The following is an 18,546-nucleotide window of genomic DNA, read 5'->3' on the forward strand; positions in this document are numbered from 1 at the left end:
ACAGCTGGCTGTCCAGTCTTCTTAAAAACCTTGTTCAGCTTATGTTCACGAAGACATCCAAATTCTTCTCTCAACCCCCCCCCCCATACTAATGCCTTTGATTTTTCTTATCCAAATGAAGACATCTGTATTTGTCTTTGCTAAAACTGAATTACTACAAGTGTGAACATAACACCTACTCAGCAAACTCTCTTTGGAGTGCATTGTGTAGGCTTCTCCAAGAGTTCCAGAGTTACTTTATTGCTGAGTATCCAGCAGCACTTTAAACTCACAAAAATGCCTCTCAGTTTAGATACTAAAACACTTTCAGGGAAATAAGCTTAATTAGAAACAATGAGATTCCCATGGAAATGTGCAGGAATATTATTTCATGGCCAACATGATGCAGCTGAGAATTAAATCAGATGGCTTCTTGAGAACAGATGCTACGAAGGTTCATGATAATCACAATTTAAAGCAAAATACACCCACTCTGAAGCGTTAACATTTGAATGTGATCTATATAATTGGTCACTTCCATGTAATATCAGAATTCTGTCAGCAATAAAAATGCTCATAATCAGATGAAGAATGCACATACATTTATCCTATAGAAAAGATGTCTATTCAGGATGGTTCTTATTTACAAATTAAAAACATGGCAAGTCCTTACCCACATTAAATATCCACAACAAGAGCTTTCTGGGTTTGAGATAGCTTATACCCTCTCAGTTGGGGTGATTAAACAAGTTGGTATATGCAAGGGTGGGATTCAAATTTTTTAACAACTGGTTCTGTGGGCATGGCTTAGTAGGTGGGCATGGCTTGGTGGTCATGTGACTGGGTGGACGTGGCTTGGTGGTCATGTTATTGGCTGGGCGTGGCCAACTCAATATCACTCACATCGAGGCACACATCTCCTTGCCTGGCCTCTCATGACTGTAGGGATGCTGCAACAGTCGTAAGTGTGAAAAATGGTCATTAGTCACTTTTTCCAGTGCCATTGTAACTTTGAATGGTCACTCCACACAAGCTAAGTACCAGCAAAGGAGGAGAAAAAACTCCAGAGATGTTCCTGAGACAGGAAGTCTAGTCCTGCCAAGAATGTAATAAGGGTTAATGAAGAGGCAGTTTCTGTAAGCAACACCAGAATGTTTCCTTCCTGCCTTCCTTACAGGATTAGGCCAGTAATTTCTTCTAACAACCGATTCTCCAAACTGCTTAGACTGTTAACTGGTTCTAGAGAATAGGTGTGAACTGGTAGAATCCCTGGGTATATGTAGCAACTTCATGAGTGCCTGAGGACTTCAGGCCATGCTGTGTTTATGTCAAAAATCCCCCTATTGGTTATTTGCCCACTGAATGGTTTTGTTGCTTCCTGGAAGGATCAGAATGATTCATATAGACATTGTCTCTTCCTTTTGGTCCTGATGTGAATGGTTGATCAGGTTTATACTTCTTTGTTTCTTAGGCAGCAATCTATATGATGGCCTGTGGCACTCAGTTAACATCAATGCCAGAAGACATCGCATCACCTTAACTCTTGATAATGATGTGGCATCAGCTGTTCATGCTACCACCGTTTCACAGATTTATTCAGGGCACAGCTATTATTTTGGAGGTAAGCTGGCTTCCCCTGTAATTGCTGTACACTATTACATTTACTTTCCTTGTTAAAAAGAAAAAAAACCTATCATGTTTTGAGATTATTTTTGTTACTAAGAAATGATACTGCTTCCTGAAAGGTTAAGGGAAAAAGTATTTATCTGTCTGTCTGAGTACCTGTCTATTTATCTGTCTATCTTATTTCTACACTGTTAAACTTTGACTGGCTTCACAGGTTGAAAACAGAATATATATATTTTAACAAAATACAAAACAAAGCCTAACATATAACCAGCTTATCGAGGGAAGCCACCAAAGCAACAACTCCATCGCACCCACCACTAAAAGTGGAGGTCCCATCTCCATCCATTTGTGTGTGTATGTGTGTGTGTGTGTTTGTACTGATGTCTGCCAGCCAATAAGATACTAAGCTGGCTGGCTGCCACACTCCAGAGATATACAGACTCAGTCAGAACTTTTTAGAGCAAAGAGTTTTTTTTGTTTTACCTATGAATATGACAAATGTAATGCAGTCAAGGCTTGGAATGGGTTGAGACCAGGAATCCAATAAACAAACAACAAAGCCAAGAGGAAAGACAAGAAACACAGTGAAGTGGAATCAAGAGTCCATGGCACAACAGCATGATAAGATAAACACAACAGGGCTGAGGCTTGAAAGGTTGTTCTCAGCAATTTCTCCCAAGGAATAAGATCAATAAACCACCCATGCTGAGCCTCCTTCCAATGCATGTTATTCCTCAGCATCTGCTTCTTGGCTAATGTCTCTGGTCTGTGTAGCTCAGTCCTCTATCTTCAGATCCTTAAGGCCTAGTTCGGCTTGGGGCTAGATCAGGGGTCTTCAAACTTGACAGCTTTAAGACTTGTGGACTTCAACACGCAGAATTCCTCCTCCAGTCATGTTAGCTCAGGAATTCTGGGAGTTGAAGTCCACAACCCTTGGGCTAGATGGATGAGTCACAGAGTCTGAGAAGTTTCAGTGCAGGCAGGAGTCCAGGGCCTTGCTGGATCTGCCTCAGCTGGAGCGGAGTCTTGGCTCCAACCTAACTGGAACCATCTCGTCCAGGAGTGTTATCTCTAGAAGGTCAAGGGTTTTTTCATCATCCAAAGAGAGTCCAGCAGAGCCTTATTGCTGTACCTATTTACTTTTAGGCTTAAAGTCACAATTAAGTTTTCAAAGATCATTTGTATGCAAGCAAGCTGGGGACCATGTGGCTCTCTGGGTGGGAGGGGATACTATTCTTAAAGGCATGTGCTACAACACAAAAGGCCTGCCTTCTGGGTCTCAGTGGATTATATTCTTTTAACTGATGGGATTTGGAGTGAATAAGATGGGTAGATACTGTAGGAGAGAGGCAATTCTTTAAGTATGCAGATCCTATTTCATGTAGGACTGGTTCTTACTTATAAATATTGGAGGGTTTCAAGAGTTAAAAACAGTAGAAATATAAAAAGAATCCAAAATATGTTAAAAAAAACCCATGAAAACGGGTTAGCTTTCCATAAAACTAGAATAGTTAAAATGAACTTTGTGGATGCACCTCTCCTGCAGATCTCCAAGTTTCATCAGTTTTGTAATGAATGACAGAGACATTTTGTTAATGCTTGAATGAAAGTATATTTAATTTTGTATTTTCAAGCTGTACATGGTTATCATGTATCATTATTTGTTATCAAACTTAATGAAGAGTCAAACTTTGCTTAAAATGTGGTTGCTAATTTAAAAAAAAATAGGGAAACCTTAGGGAAAATGTATGCATTCTTGAAGATAATGTGAAAAATTTGTTGTGTTGGGGACATTGTTTTACAAAAACTTACATTAGACAAATTTATAAAGCAAAACTCCTGTCTGGGGAAATGTGCACCAAATGTCTACCAACCAGCCCAAGATGCTTAAAGAAAGTTATTCTGATCTGAAGAAATACATGTGATAAGGTCATAAAAGTGAAGAAATGTGGAAGGAAAAATAGGCGGTGTGCATGTGTGTATGAAAGAGAGAGGGAAGGGAAGGAATTAATATACTATATCTCTAGCAATGGATGAAGTGAATGAACATCAACCTCACTTTTTCTCAACCAAGGACATTCCTTTCTGGCCAGTACTTTTTTTTGGTTGAGAAAAAGTGAGATTGTGTCCCCTTAGCCAATTTCATTTCAAGAGCTTTATGGGGAGAGACTTTGAAAGACCCTTTGGTCTTAACTTTTCTCTAAGTCTTCCTTCTTCAAAAGGATTCTGATAAGGTTTTCACTGGTTTTTTTCCAACCATCTTTTTCCCCTGAAAGACTTTAGGAGCCCACCTTGTGCTTTTAAAAACATGTGCCATTCAGTGACATGTTTTCTTTATTAATTAGCAGCCATAAAGCTTGGCCACTCGAGGACCAAATATTTTGCATGCATTAAGATACATATATAAATCGGAATGTGCTTCATCCCTCCCTCTCTTTATTTTCATGAGAACTAGAAAGGGTCAACCCATTCTCAAATGACATTTTTGGACTCAGGTTGTTTTCATCTGACTATTGTCTTTGTAGCAGCTTTTCCTATCCCTACAGAGGGTAGATGTCATTCCCTCTACCCCCTATAGAACCAATGACACAAGAAGTGGTTAACTCCTCTTTCTATTTGCCACTTGCATCCATTCTGATCACTTACATCCATCCACAACTTACATCCAAGAAGCTTACATCCAGCTGCTAATGGTTTTTAGTGTGCTACAGCAGAACAGTGGAGAGACAATCTTCAAGTGGCACTCTGTAGCGCTATAAACTTATTTTCCATTTCCATCACCTTCTATTCTCCAGATTGCTTTATAGATTGATAACACAGACAGCATCCGACAAATATGCCATGGTTCAAGAAACTTTGTTTTAGTTGTTAATTTTTCTTTCATTTTTTGGCTAATATTTTAAGGCTCCTAGATTCACATCACAAATGAGATTTCGTCTAAAGTTTCTAGGATGGAAGCATTAGAATGGTACTTAGGCTTCAAATTTTGGGACTGATGTTACAATAACTAATGCTACAATATGTATTCAGACATATTTATTATTCTTCATATGTTTCTTCAGCAAATCATGATCATTGGCATATATATATATGCCAATGATATATATATATATATATGTATAAATATATATATATATATATATATATATATATATATATATATATATATATATATATATATATATATATATATATGGTATTCAGCTTTGTTCGGGTATTTTCCCATGTCATTATAGTTGTTCTTTTAAAGTTGTAGCAACGTTTCGGCAGAATCTCATCAGTATTGTGTTCGTCTGTGAGTCAGACTTTCACAGCCGTTTCAGTTTTAAAATTGGGGCTAGCCTAGTGCTGTGCCAGAATGGTTTTTTCTTCATCCTGATTGGTTGGGAGTCTTGGTCTGTGTTTATTGGTCTTGGAGTTTGCTGTGTTCTGCTTGGTTGGTGTTTCTAATATCTTCTGTCTGTTTTGTGGCTTTTTTTGGCTTGATTGGCTGGCAACATTGTGTTCCTGCATTGGAGGCTTTCAAAGCAGCTTGGCTCCAAGTAAATGGATGGCTATCACTTATTAGGAAGCTAGGTTTCATCTTGGTGCCTGGTTGGGGTGTGTTTGAGCTGGAGGTATCAGGGGGGATCTGTTTGTGCCCAGGTGCTTGCCTGGCTTGTGGTGTGGAGATTTTTTTGTTGGTGAGTGCAGGCTTCCAAATAATTGAAAGTCTGGTGGAATCATCTCTTCTATTCATGCTTTCAGGTCTTTTCTCAATCTCTATGGCTTCTCTGAAAATTCTGTGGCTGGGGTTTTCTATAGTGGCTTGGGTTTTGGTGCCATTGAAGTTGATGCTATGATCTGTGGCTTTCGTGTGTTGGACTAGTGTGTTCCAGCTTTTTTTACTGCATTTTTGTGTTCATCCAGGTGGGTACTTATTCTTCTATTGGTCTGTCCAATGTCTGTGGCCGGGCATGATTCACAGGGGATTTCGTATATGCCTTGGTTTTCCAGGTCAATTTTATCTTTGGGGTTTCTTAGTTTCTTAGTATGGCTATTTTTCTGTCTATTTTGAAAGCAGTCTTGATGTGATGATGCCTGTGTAGCATCTTACTGATTTTGTCTGTAGTACCTCTTATGTAGGGCAGGACAGCTGTTCCATAGGTCTGTTCATCTTCTAGGTCTCCATTATGTCTTAGTGTGTTTTTATGGATCAAGCCAGTGATTTTGCTTTTGTGGAAACCGTTAGCTGTCAGTACTTTAGTCAGGGTGCATACTTCAGTCTTTATGTGTGTCTTGTCTGCCAGGCATTTGGTTCTAGCTATTAGTGTTTTGGCCACGGAGTTTATCTGTGCTGGGTGGTGGTGGGATTGGGTGTTGAGGTAGCGGTTGGTGTGTGTTCTTCTGGTATATGGTTGTGGTTTTTTTGTAGATTAGTACATTTTCTTCCATGGTATATTTTGGGGTGTGTGCCATCTGTTTTTAGAAATTGTTTAGGTTTTTTTCCATGGGCAAATATTATAATATATATATATATATATATATCTAGGAATGGTAGTATGTTTGTTATGTTATATATATTATATGGTGATACTATATATTTTATGGTGTGTGTCTGTTTAGGTGTGTTAGGAAATCGTTTAGGTTTTCTTTTCTTCAGGCTTCTGTCTCGGCTCTGCTAATATATATAATGAGTAGGGTTTAGTTACACCAAAGAATCAGTTTTGGAGAAGAATTGTTCTCTTTTTCTCTTTCTCCCTCTCCCTTCCCCCCTTTCCCCACTCCCCCATCGCCATATAGATATCAATTAGGGAGTATTTGCTAATATTTCATCTGGAGATTAAAGTTTGCTTTGTAGTAATGAAAGACAACTTGGTTTCCTTTTTAAAATGTCTCTGTGTTTTAGGTTTATATGAAAGTTCCTGTGATTATAATCAGGAAAGGTGGTGATAGTAATATCATAATGTATATTATTCACAAGCATTTTGCATTTAGCTTCATTTAGGCCCATAAGATATTTTTGCAGATTCAAAACCCTATTCCATTCTCAAATGCAATAACCAAGCGGTGGATTTTTGTGGAATCTTTAAGGTTTGGAATTATGGCTTTGAAAACAGTTTTGTTCAATTTCTCAATAGGCATGTAACTTAGATCACAGCATTGGCAAGTGCTGAGTGATTTTTGTTTTTTTGTTTTTTTGTTTGTTTTAAATCATTCTACCAGTGTCCCCTTTAACCTCATTTTTGATACTATACTAAAAAGGATAGAAAGAAGTTTGGCACTGTTTAACACTGTTTGCTCAGAGGATTGCTTATATATGTGAAGTTATTTTTTTTAGGACCTTCTCTCAGGGTGCAATAGTATTATAGAATTCATTTCAGTCTGATCTTTGCACTACTGATATTTCAAAGAGTATACTCTATGCTCCCTGATTATATCCAGGATGCACAATGCTATTGGATGACATTTTCATTTTCCCTCTATGCGTCTCTCTCTCTCTCTCTCTAAGTATAATGATAGGTTTAGTCCAGATGCTGATATAGCTTCAACAAGCTGTCATAAAGCTCAGTGTAATTCAAACACCATCTTGTTTTTTTTTTTTAAAAAAGGTGGCATAGGATTCCTAAAGCCGAACTTGTCATGAAGTTGATATTAGAATTGTAAGTCATTGTTACTTTATTGTTGCTCTGGCATAATCTTAAGAGGTTGCTAGATGAGCACCATGGTAGAAGGGGGGGTTCTGTGATCACGTCGTTGAGCTCACCAAGTCCCATATTATGTCTCCCAGATTTTGCAGCAACTTTAGGTTATATCAAAAATAGATGTTTTTTTTAGTATATATTAGTCCTATAGTAGACTAGAGATAAGCATTCGGCTAAACTAATCACTTGTTGCAAAATAAGATATAACTTGGCATTTTAATATATTCTCAGCAAAGTCTATTGCATTGTAACTTGTCTTTGCCTCACCCATGCTCTAAACTGGATTATTATTGTTATGGTTCATTGCACAATAAGTCAGGTGTAGTTGTTATTATCATTTTTCTGTTGCTGCTGTCTTCACTGACAGTTTTTTTTTCTTCATTTATTAGCTTAGCTATGTCACTCCCCATTTCCCAATCTGTGATTTTAACCTCTTTGCCTTTTCTATTTCCTTGTTATGTTTTTCTTTGGTAAATCTCACAAATGTATGTTGATATTTGGTTTTTATCATATTTATTACTATGGATTCATATTTGGTATTTTTGGCTTTTATCTACTGCTGTGCACCACCCTGAGTCTCCTTGGCGAGATGGATGTGTATACATACATATATTTACACACACACACACACACACACACACACACACACACACATTAAATTAAATAAAGAAATTTAACATCCTTGTTTGTACTTTTAGAATAATGATATATCATTATATCATTATATGTATATCATTGGCAGTTGTTGACATTGTGCTACAAAGTCAGTCTGAACCACTTGGTGAGCCATTGTGAAAATAGATTGTGGAATTAGGCTGTTTGATCAACAGTAATGATTGGCCACAGTGGAGGAAAAAAAGAGGAACTGGAAAGAGAAGAGATAGAATCTAAATTCATAAGTCCCCATATGGCTTACAAGACTGATATTCAATAGGAAGTGACAGCTTTCCCCAACTATGTGCCATCCACAGATACTGAACAAACTACTGTAGAAGGTGCAAGGTTGGAGTGGATTATATACTCCAGAAAAAACTGATAAAGGAAAGACCGGAGAGATAAAGGACAAATAAATGAAATAAGATAAAGGAGATGATCAGGGAACAAGAAAAAAAGGAAGCAATAAGCTGCCATGATCCCCAAAAGTTCCTAGCATGAGTACAAAACAGCTCCTCCAATAACAGAGACTGCATCAGACTTTAAGGGCTGTTTTTCTCCCATCCTTATATTAATTCCCAACAGTAAAACAAACCTTTTCATGTCCATTAATCGAGTTTTATTTTTGTTAATAATCAGCACATCTATTCTCATTATAAAGTAAAACTAATTATAGCATGATAATTGCTCTTTTTATGCTGCTTCTATAATTGTAGAGAAAGTAAAATGAGCAAGAGTATTTTAATGGGTATTTTTGATAACTTTAGTAAACAAACTGGGTCTTAAGATTAATGTTCAGAATTCTCTCTCAGCCCAACTCACCTCACAGGGTTGCTGTGGGGAAAATAGGAGAAGGGAGGCGTATTAGGTATGTTTCCCAACTGGAGTTGTTTATAAAAAAAAAAAATAAGTAAGGCAGAATGAAATATAAAATAAAAATAAATAAAATAGAGCCAAGCTCTTCTTAAGATCTCTTAATAAGGTAAAGACATATTTTATAATCAGAAAATACCTGAACTTAATCTCTGAAGCCTAATACAAAAAAAAAGTCAAGGAAGGGATTTCTCTGCATAAGATCTTAAAAACTTACAGTCACAGTAGATCAGAAGTGTCAAACATGTGGCCTGCAGGCCGGATGCATCATGTGCTGGCCATGCCCATGTCCAGTTTAGCAAAGGGAAAAGTTGTATTACATCACATGACGATGCCGTGACGTCATGAGTTTGACACCACCACCCCCTGCAATGGATCATATATTTGGATAGAAGGGTGAATGCTTTGCCTTGATATAATACAACCTTTTAATTTGTGAACAGATATCCTAAGTAGGTGGTGTCATGCAACTCCAATCCATCTGGGAGGGGGATCCCTCTGAAGACAACAAAAAACATGCTTTTTAATGTTTAAAAGGAATAAAGTTTGAACTTGCCCCAATATCTGTCTTCTATCGCCATTATTATCTATTTTGTCTGAAGGCTTTTTCAATGTATTTCTATAGAATCTGAAACTTAAATGCTCACATTGAGCAAGCAATGACAACAATAAAAATAATTAGGCTTCCTTTCTATGAATCCCCAAGCAAATAAATTTATCATTTAAGTATTCTTCATCTCACTGCTTTCTACTTTCTTTGTCTCACAGGGTGCCCTGACAATTTTACCGATTCAAAATGTTTAAATCCCATTATGGCTCTTCAAGGTTGCATGAGACTCATCTTTATTGATAACCAGCCCAAGGACCTTACCTTAGTTCAGCAAGGCTCCCTGGGGAATTACAGTGATTTGCGCATTGATATCTGTGGCATCAAAGACAGGTAATTATTCTCCATTTCCTTCGTCTTGTTATTTTCTTTTAGATAAGTGGTTTATAAGTGCGGTTTTGCTAGAACTAGAAATTTTAATATGCTGTCATTATTAATATTAGGTTTAACAGAGTTGCTACTGCAAAACATCACTTCAAAGCAACAATAAATTGTGTGAAATGCATTCTCTCTCTCTCTCTCTCTCTCTCTCTCTCTCTCTCTCTCTCTCTCTCTCTCAGATGGAATATGCAAATTAAACCATGCTGTAGATTTGTGCAAGAATTAAATTATACCCAAAGCATTTTTGACAGCTTTAAAGTTAATAAATAAACAGCAAAGGCATTGTTTGAATGATCTAAATATGCCTTCTTCTCAACTTGTTTTATTTGAATAAATTCTGGTTTGCAAAATGCTGTAATGAACACTGGATTTTTTAAAACTAGAAGCAGAATAACGTAATATTGATCTTGCTAGAAATCAAATTATTTTAGAAATCATCCTGAGGACCAGGCTGAAATACAAAAGGCAAGGATTCAGTCTTAATTCACTGTCTCTGGAACTTACAATACAAACTCTATTTCCATTCTTTGAAATTAAAAAGGCAAATCATTGTGCCCCAGTGCTTTGCTACCTTCCTAGAAAGACAATCTCAAAACAAAGTATTAGGGATGCTTACTTTAGCTTTTCTTTTCTTTTTTTCTATATGGTTTTATACTAGAACATTTTCTGGTTTTTATTAGCCTGGTCCTCATGCTCCATGGTTCACTTGTCCAGGCTCCATTAGTTTGGAAACAGCCCCCTGCATAAAGGAAATGTCCATAAAAGCAGTTACTGTAACTCTTTTAGTTGTATGTATACTAAAGGTCTTTCCAGCAAAAACCTTTTTAGCGCTGTTTGCAGAACTGTTTGCAGAACTGTTTCTTTGCATCCAGAGTGGAATGTCCTTACTATGCCTGAAAGTCTTTAAGGTCAGTCATCTTCAGTGCATGCTTCAGGCAAACCTGCTATTGAAGCATTTCAACCTATCCTGGTAGACAAGCATGAGCCACATTGCTGCTACACTTGGATAAAATGTTCATCATCCTCATCAACAAAGATAATCATCTTAATAGAATCTCCTAAAACAAACCTAAGTCATTTTGGTCTATCTCTCTATCTATCTATCTATCTATCTATCTATCTATCTATCTATCTATCTATCTATCAGATATCTATCAGATATCTATTATCGATCATTGAAAGTGTCAATAGTCTATCATCTCTATCTACCTATCAGGTATTTATTATCTTTCTATCCACCGTCTGTCTGTCTGTTTATCTCTCTCTCTCTCTCTCTCTATCTATCTATCTCTGAAAGTGTCAATAGTACTTTGATTCAATGATTCCTCCATCAAATCATCTCAGTGACACCAGCTGTGTAAGCTGAACCAGGTTTCTGCTTCAAAACAATAGAATGAAACAGATGCTCCAAAGCCCTTCATACCCTTCCAAAATGCTCAGACATTTTCTGATGTTGCTAAGTTTGCTAGAGAAGGTATGACTTCTTCACTTTCATATATACAGTACATACAGCTGGAGATAGGAGTGATGTGTTCAACTCTTTGATACTGCAATAGGCTGCACTGAACTATGTTTTGGTATTAGCATGGATATACTGCAATGGTCATGTTAAAAATTGTCATAAATCAGTACCATTGTAACTTTGAATGGTCACTAAATGAACTAAATTGAGGACTACTTGTATTTTGAGAAAGGCTAGTATTTAGAGGCTGGTATTTACGGTATAAAATCTTAATTTTTTTACAGTTCAAAGGAGATCCTATTACTAACTCTGTAGAAATCTGGGTGGGACCAATTCAGGGCAAATAAATGAAAACATAGGAACAAAATTGTCTTAGTATATGAGGAGGGAACAATGTTGGAGAGAAGCTTTTTTATTACCTTGTATTTTTATTATCAAAATGTAAAGATTATAGGATTGCACATTAAAAAAATAGATGGTTCGGATTTCAGTACCATGATGAAATATAATCCTTCTTCATCTTTCCAGTAGCATTAAAAACTGAAGCAGCAATGAAAGTGAATCCCAGAAACTGAGGGGTTTTTTTTATAGCCAATATATAGATTTGAGTCATAATGAGATCACTACATTGTCAAAGAAAGCTTTCAGGCACTAGGGTGTAAGAAAGCTGTTTTAAGCAACAACTCTGGTTAAAGGAGCATCTTCCGAAATGAGTCCAAACAGCAACAACAGCAACTCATGGCCATAAAATGCCTTCTTCAGCCATTGCAAGACACTTACTATCTACGGGTCACCAGGTGGATCAAAACTCTGTGTTTAAAGTTCTACTGTACCACCAGAACTCTCATTTCTTTCGTTTTACTGAGGCAGTTGCCATTAACCGTTTGAACACCCCCCTCACCCCCGTGTGTGCAGAAACGGCTATATGTCGATCTATACCTGCCGTGGGAATAAGGCTTGCCATTGGTTGCTTTTCTGTGTGTGTTATAGGCTTAATTAATGCTCTTGCTAGATCTTATATTTGAGGCTAATTTTAACCATGTCATTGTAATTTAGGTACTGATGAGTCAATACAACCATGCATCTACCTCTGTTTGTCTTTTGGCTGTGTTGTTTTAATTATTAAAAGGGACTAATTGTTTTAAAGCTCAGAAAGGTAGAAGCGGTTGCTTTTACAACTCAGGTCTATTTATATTGGTTATATTAAAACTCAGATCTCTGGGATTTCTCCTTTAAATGGATCACCATCTTGTCATTAAAAGCTTTCATGGACTGTGGTTTAAAAAAGCTGTTTTAAGCAACAGCTCTGGTTATGTTTGTGATAGGAAGGGTAGAAACAGTTGTTGTTGTTGTTTTTCCTGAGGTGACTGAGATAGCTTCTTTAGCTTGCAGGCGGTGTTGTGGGGAGCCCTCTGTGCTCTCTCACTCAGCATCTCACTCAGCATCTATTACTTCTGGTTCTTTTTCTGAAGAAAGGGAGAAACAGCAGTAGAGTAGTCACCTCCTACAGAGAAGGCAACCGCAGTTGATTAACTCCCTCTTTCAAGTTCAGATTGGGCTCTGAAGGCTAACTAACAAATGCATGTTGAGATGGGTTCTTTTCTAAAAATTGAGGAGTGAGAGATATAAAAGGGACCCACTTCTACAAGAGAAAGTGACTGCCACTGTTTCTTTATTTAACACTTAGATAGGGCTCCACTTACAGGTTTATTTTCCTTCTTTGTGAACCTGCTATGGGTCACTGGATAATTTCTGGAGAATAAAAGAACAAAAAGTACATGCTCAGGTTGCATTAAGAAGAGAAAAACAGCCCCTGTTCTTCTCTATTACTACATCTCTTTGTGGTCAAATAATAATAATAATAATAATAATAATAATAATAATAATAATAATAATAATAATAATAATAACAACAACAACAACAACAACTTTTGTGTAAAGGCATGTAACTAGTATGGGGAGTTGCTAAAATTGGAATTATTTTCTATGGTTGGAATGCATGATGTATTTGTTTATTAAACTTATATGCTATCCATCTCACCTGGGTGGCTTATAACAACTATATAAAACACTGAAACAATAGAAAATAATACTAAATTTGGTTTAAAATTGACAAAGTTGAGAAGAAGGGAGCAAGATGCACATAGGGAGGAGCCAGAGTATTACCTTAGTCCAGTGGTCCTCAATCTTTATGGTTTGATGGCTGGGGGAGGGGACAAGGGAACTGAGCTGCGTGAACAGTGGGCTTGTACACACACACACACACAGGCATGGGTTGCTAAACTTGCACAAATTGAGCTGCACATGCACTGGCCTGCCACTTTGATTTGTCGAGTTGCACACTTGTGCATGCTCATGCACTCTGGCCCACTGCTCATATGGCCCAGTTCCAACTTATTGAAACACTATTGAGGCCCCCGGCCAATTGGCAGAGCCAGTCTTGACTGCCAAAGGGTGGGTATGGATCTCACCTGACAGGGCACAATGTTGCAGAGGGTGAGAACTATGAAATAAAAGCTCTTTCCCAGACCCCACCAGACAGAATTCCTTCACTGATAGGATCTGCAGCATGTCCATTCTGGCAGCATGGGTGATCTCGACCAATTTTTAGACGGAGAGAGAAGATCACTCAGAGTTTACATTGAAATATGGAAGCTTGTAAGAATGTTCACCCAATTGGATTGCATAACTTTTGAATACCATACATAAAGATTTCAGAGTAATCTACATGTATAGAGAAATGCAGGATTAAGAGTTTAGGTGTGCATTCTGTTAAAACATCATCTACAGGCTGATGTCCATAGAGGAATTAGTTCTTCTCATAAATTCCCTTTTTCCATCCTAATTTCACATTTTTAACTTTCCAATTACGTCTGATTCTACGTGCTACTGCAGCGCAATGGTTAGAATGCAGACTACTTCTGCTGATCACCGGCTGCCAGCAGTTTGGCAGTTTGAGTCTCACTGGCTCAAGGTTGACTCAGCCTTCCATCCTTCCAAGATTGGTAAAATGCGCACCACAGATTGTTGAGGGCAATATACTGACTCTGTGAAACTGCATAGAGAGGGCTGTAAAGCATTGTGAAGCTGTATATAAGTCTAAGTGCTATTGCTACTTTAGCTTTCTTTACCAAATTACACTAATTTCACCTCATTATACTATTCTAATCTCTATTTGCAATTATTCATCTACTCATTGTTCTGTAACATCCCCATGACACACACTTTATAATGTTAAGTGTTTGTTTTTTGAATATGTTACTTATAGATTCTAAAATCTATGGTGTAGCTTAAATTATTCTTGAACCTCCTTGCTGCTGCCTTTCTGTTATTTGTTCTGAAGTGTAATTTCAGACTTAACATTTTTTTCCTCTCTTAACTATTCTTTCATATACTCATTCTATTGGCTTCTGTGTTGTATTACAGAAAATAGACCAGAGGGAAATTAGATCCTAGTGAAAGCTAAGGAAGGGGAGGAAAAGAAAAAAGAAATCTGAAAAAAATAGAAAAAAGAGGGTTATTCTTGCACATTTCAGCTCTTCTTTCATATGTAATTTGTAGAGTGTAGTTCAGATTACTAATGTATTTTCTTAAAATGAAACTGGTCACAGAAATGAGAGGCTTTCCTCTCTAATTATGCCCCATTGTTTCAATTGCATTTATTTTATATCAAAATTAAATCCCTTTGCTTGGCTTTAGGAAGCAAATATTTAATAATTGTCTGTGCCCTGAAATAATTAATGTGCAGACAGCTAGGGAAAGCTGTCTAAGGATACTTCTTTATTTGTGATTACATTAACTACATCTAAAACTGCAGCATCTATTCTGCATTCAGCCGAATTTTGCACACCACAAATGATGGTAGCCAAACAATGGTGGCTATGTTATGGATCATGGTTAGGACCATGATCATGGGATTTTTATGATGGTCCCACTTCAGCTTCATGGAAGGCCTGAAAGGAGTTTCAACATCAGTGTTTTTCTTGAGCAACCTGTGTGCATGAATTGGCTTCCAGTGAAATGCAAAGAGCTAATCAAAGTCTCATAATATTTGATGGTCAAGATGTGATAGGCATTGCCAGGCCCAATTATTTGAGACATTACTTATTCATTTATTAGATTTATGTGTCATCCTTTTTTACGACATTCAACATGATGTACCGGTATATAAAACTTCCTTCTCCAATTTTTATCTTTACAACAAAATACCTATGCTGTACATGGTTTGAGAGACAGTTATTTGCTCAAAGCCATTTAGTGAACTTCTATGGCTGAACTCAGGGACTTGACTTCTATGGACTTGATTAAGGGAATCTCCTATCATAATCCAGTACCTTAACCGTTAGAGCATACTATCAAAAATAAAAGTCTAGAATAAAGATATCACTGAAAAATGACCCTGAATGGTTTCTCTTCCCAAGAATTTTGAAGTGGGGAAGAATGTTTGGTGAAAAATCTCTTTCACTTAGTTTAATCAAATGTAAATAGATTGTCCATTTAATAGAAGAGAGTATTTGTAGTTCAGGTTTGAACTGTGGAGTTTTTACTCTGTGAGCTTGGTTGTTCTCTTCCAGACATTTCATTACCCAAACCAGGTAACAGTGCAAGAAGGAAGTGGGGTTTCTCTCTGTTTATATACAAGTAGCTTGCCCTGTCAGTGTTGATTGGAGTATTCTTGAGTTCCTTGATTAGGCTGTTCTTTACTGTTTGTCTGAGTTGGTAATCCCTTGATTGGTATATTATTGGCTGCTTGATTGTTGGTCTAGTGTTAATCCTGCTGTTAATCTCTGTTGTCCTGGATGTTGATTGCTGACAAAAATGTGTTTGGGTCTTTTTGTTTCCTTTTTTAGCTTTTTTATTGTTTCTTTTGAATGGTATATGTTTATCTCTATGTGCCTGTTGATAGCTGATTTGTCTGTGCCAGACTTTAAAGGAACCATCTAGCATACTTGGATTTAGCTTGATCTAGAATGCTAGAGAATTCCTGTCATCAAACCTGACATTAGGTGAAGATTACACAATTTAAATTGCAACATCATAGTAACAAAATAAATGCTAACAAACATGATGGCATACAAGATAAAAAGCCTGTGTTATCTCAATAGATACTCTCCTCAACTGCAGCAGCAGTAATGATAGCATTGGGCGAATAAATATGTTAGGTGCAGAAGAAAAATCCTTAGATAAGGGTTTTTTTTTTTTTTTGTATTTTACAATAGTCCTTTTTTGTTTATTTAACTTGCCATATTGCTGACTATCTTCTGTTATATTGCTATTATTACTTGAAGCAGATTTTGCTCATGCCCTAGATTATTATTTTTCTCTCTCTGATTATTCCTAGGGTGCACTTGATAGGAGAAACAGGCACTGCTAGCTGTCAGATAGCTGAGAACACTTTCTGAGACAATTATCTGGCAAGAGTTTATTATTTTAAATTAGGCAATCAAGGTAAAACAAGCTGGGAGAAAGAATGGTGACAGAAGCCAGTAGTTGTAATAATCTTAGGGGCAGGAAAGACATAGATTCTTTGCAGACTTCTTCTCTTTTTTTCTTTCTTTCTTTCTCTCTCTCTCCTGCCAGAAGGTTACTAAGGAAGGAATATGTTGTGTGACACATTCAGAGCACCTAGGGAGCTTCCCACGATTAACTGGTAACTAATTTAAGAATCGAGGACTCTTAAATGATAGCTATATTTGTCTCTTTAAACTGCCCTTGGGCATAGCCCATGCTTCTGTGCCTCAGAGGTGATGATGCAGCAGCTAATTCCTATTTGAAAGCAGGATGTATATATTCAAAATCTAAGGTGGAAGTAATTTCAGTCAGAGGCAATTACATTGAGGCCCTCAGCCATAAAATACTACTGTTGAAAATGGCAGTGAGATATTCTGTTCTCTTTTTGTGTAATTTTTGTTGGGGGATGAAAATCGAAACATTTTAACAAAAAAGTTTTATGAAAAGGTGATTAGGATTGCTCTCATTTATTGGTGGAAAATAAATTGTTTTCTGTATGTTTTCTTTTTCAAAGAAGTATGAGATTGATTATGAGATGAACAGTATATAAATTTAATAAATAAATATAGTTTCAGCCATCCATGAGAGACCTGACTATTTAGAATTTCTAATTCTGTGAAAGACTACATTCCACAAGAGAATATCACTGGACATACAAGTAGTCCTTGACTTACAACCACAATTGAGCCCAAAATTTCTATCACTAATCAAGGCAGTTAAATGATTTTTTGTCCCATTTTATTTGCCACAGTTGTTAAGTGAATCACTGCAGCTGTTAAGTTAGTAACATAGTTGTTTAGTGAATCTGGCCTTCCCATTGACTTGGCTTGTCAGAAGGTCACAAAAGACCCTTCCTGGGGCATTGTAACCATCATAAATATGAGTCAGTTGTCAAGCATCTGAATTTTGATCCCATGACCATGGGGATACTGCAATGATCATAAGTGTGAAAACCCATCATAAATCAAACTCAATTTCATTGAGGGCTGCATCAGGTTGTGTTTGAATTCAGGGGACTGAGGTGGATGTGGCCAACTCAACATCACTCATGTTGGAGGCACCTGTGCTGGTCCGAGCACTCTGACAACAAAAACAGGCTCCTGAGCTCCAGTTTTGGCTGTGATGGCCTCCTGCAATCCACTGCCAGAGAAAATGGATCTCAGGGGAGCCACCCACAGCCCTTCCAAGCTCCATTTTCACAAGCAGAGGCACTGTCGGCCAGTCCTTCACTGTTTCCAGTGCAGCCCCACAGGTCAAATCTAAGCACCCCATGGGCCAGATCCAGCCCCCAGGCCTTGAGGTTGACACCCCTGTTTTTACTAAAGCCTGATTAGGCAATTCTTGTTATGGATCACATTTTTTCCATTTTTATTTGGAGCCCAGCATCTTATATTTTTGGAGCAAGCTAAGAAGGTAACTCTTGGAGCACAATATTGATGGCATAGGCCAAACTCATTATGAGTCATGACTGAAATTCAGTAGAGCTTGGATTTGTCTTCTAATTGTGCACAAGAGTATGAACATTCAATTATAAGGTAATTAGTTGAATAATTGTGAGGTTATTGTTGATAATTAATTTACAATATGAAGTATATTACAAGCCTAATGACAATTAAATTATAACAATCAGAAGAATTCTTAAACAGGGAGCTGCATTCAAGTCAAAGGTAGGTCTGTCCTAGAAAACTCCAAAGCCCATATAGTTTGGCTTTGTGCTTTGTTTTTAACAAAAAACAAAGTAAACACAAATGTTAAAAAAAAACATT

General features: G+C 37.2%; 1 protein-coding gene across 2 annotated transcripts in view; it reads left to right on the forward strand.

Annotated features, from left to right (window-relative positions):
- The window catches only part of CNTNAP5 (contactin associated protein family member 5), a 402,137-nt gene that overhangs the window by 220,019 nt on the left and 163,572 nt on the right, over positions 1-18,546 (forward strand). For both annotated transcript variants that reach the window (XM_087920476.1, XM_087920475.1), the window contains exons 9-10: positions 1,451-1,600; positions 9,588-9,759. In XM_087920476.1, coding sequence (XP_087776602.1) covers positions 1,451-1,600; positions 9,588-9,759 — 322 coding nt within the window. The remainder of the gene's footprint in view (positions 1-1,450; positions 1,601-9,587; positions 9,760-18,546) is intronic.

The sequence above is a fragment of the Pseudonaja textilis genome, chromosome 1 (assembly GCF_049901715.1).
Source record: "Pseudonaja textilis isolate UNSWEBS1 chromosome 1, rPseTex1.2, whole genome shotgun sequence".
Classification (NCBI taxonomy): domain Eukaryota; kingdom Metazoa; phylum Chordata; class Lepidosauria; order Squamata; family Elapidae; genus Pseudonaja; species Pseudonaja textilis.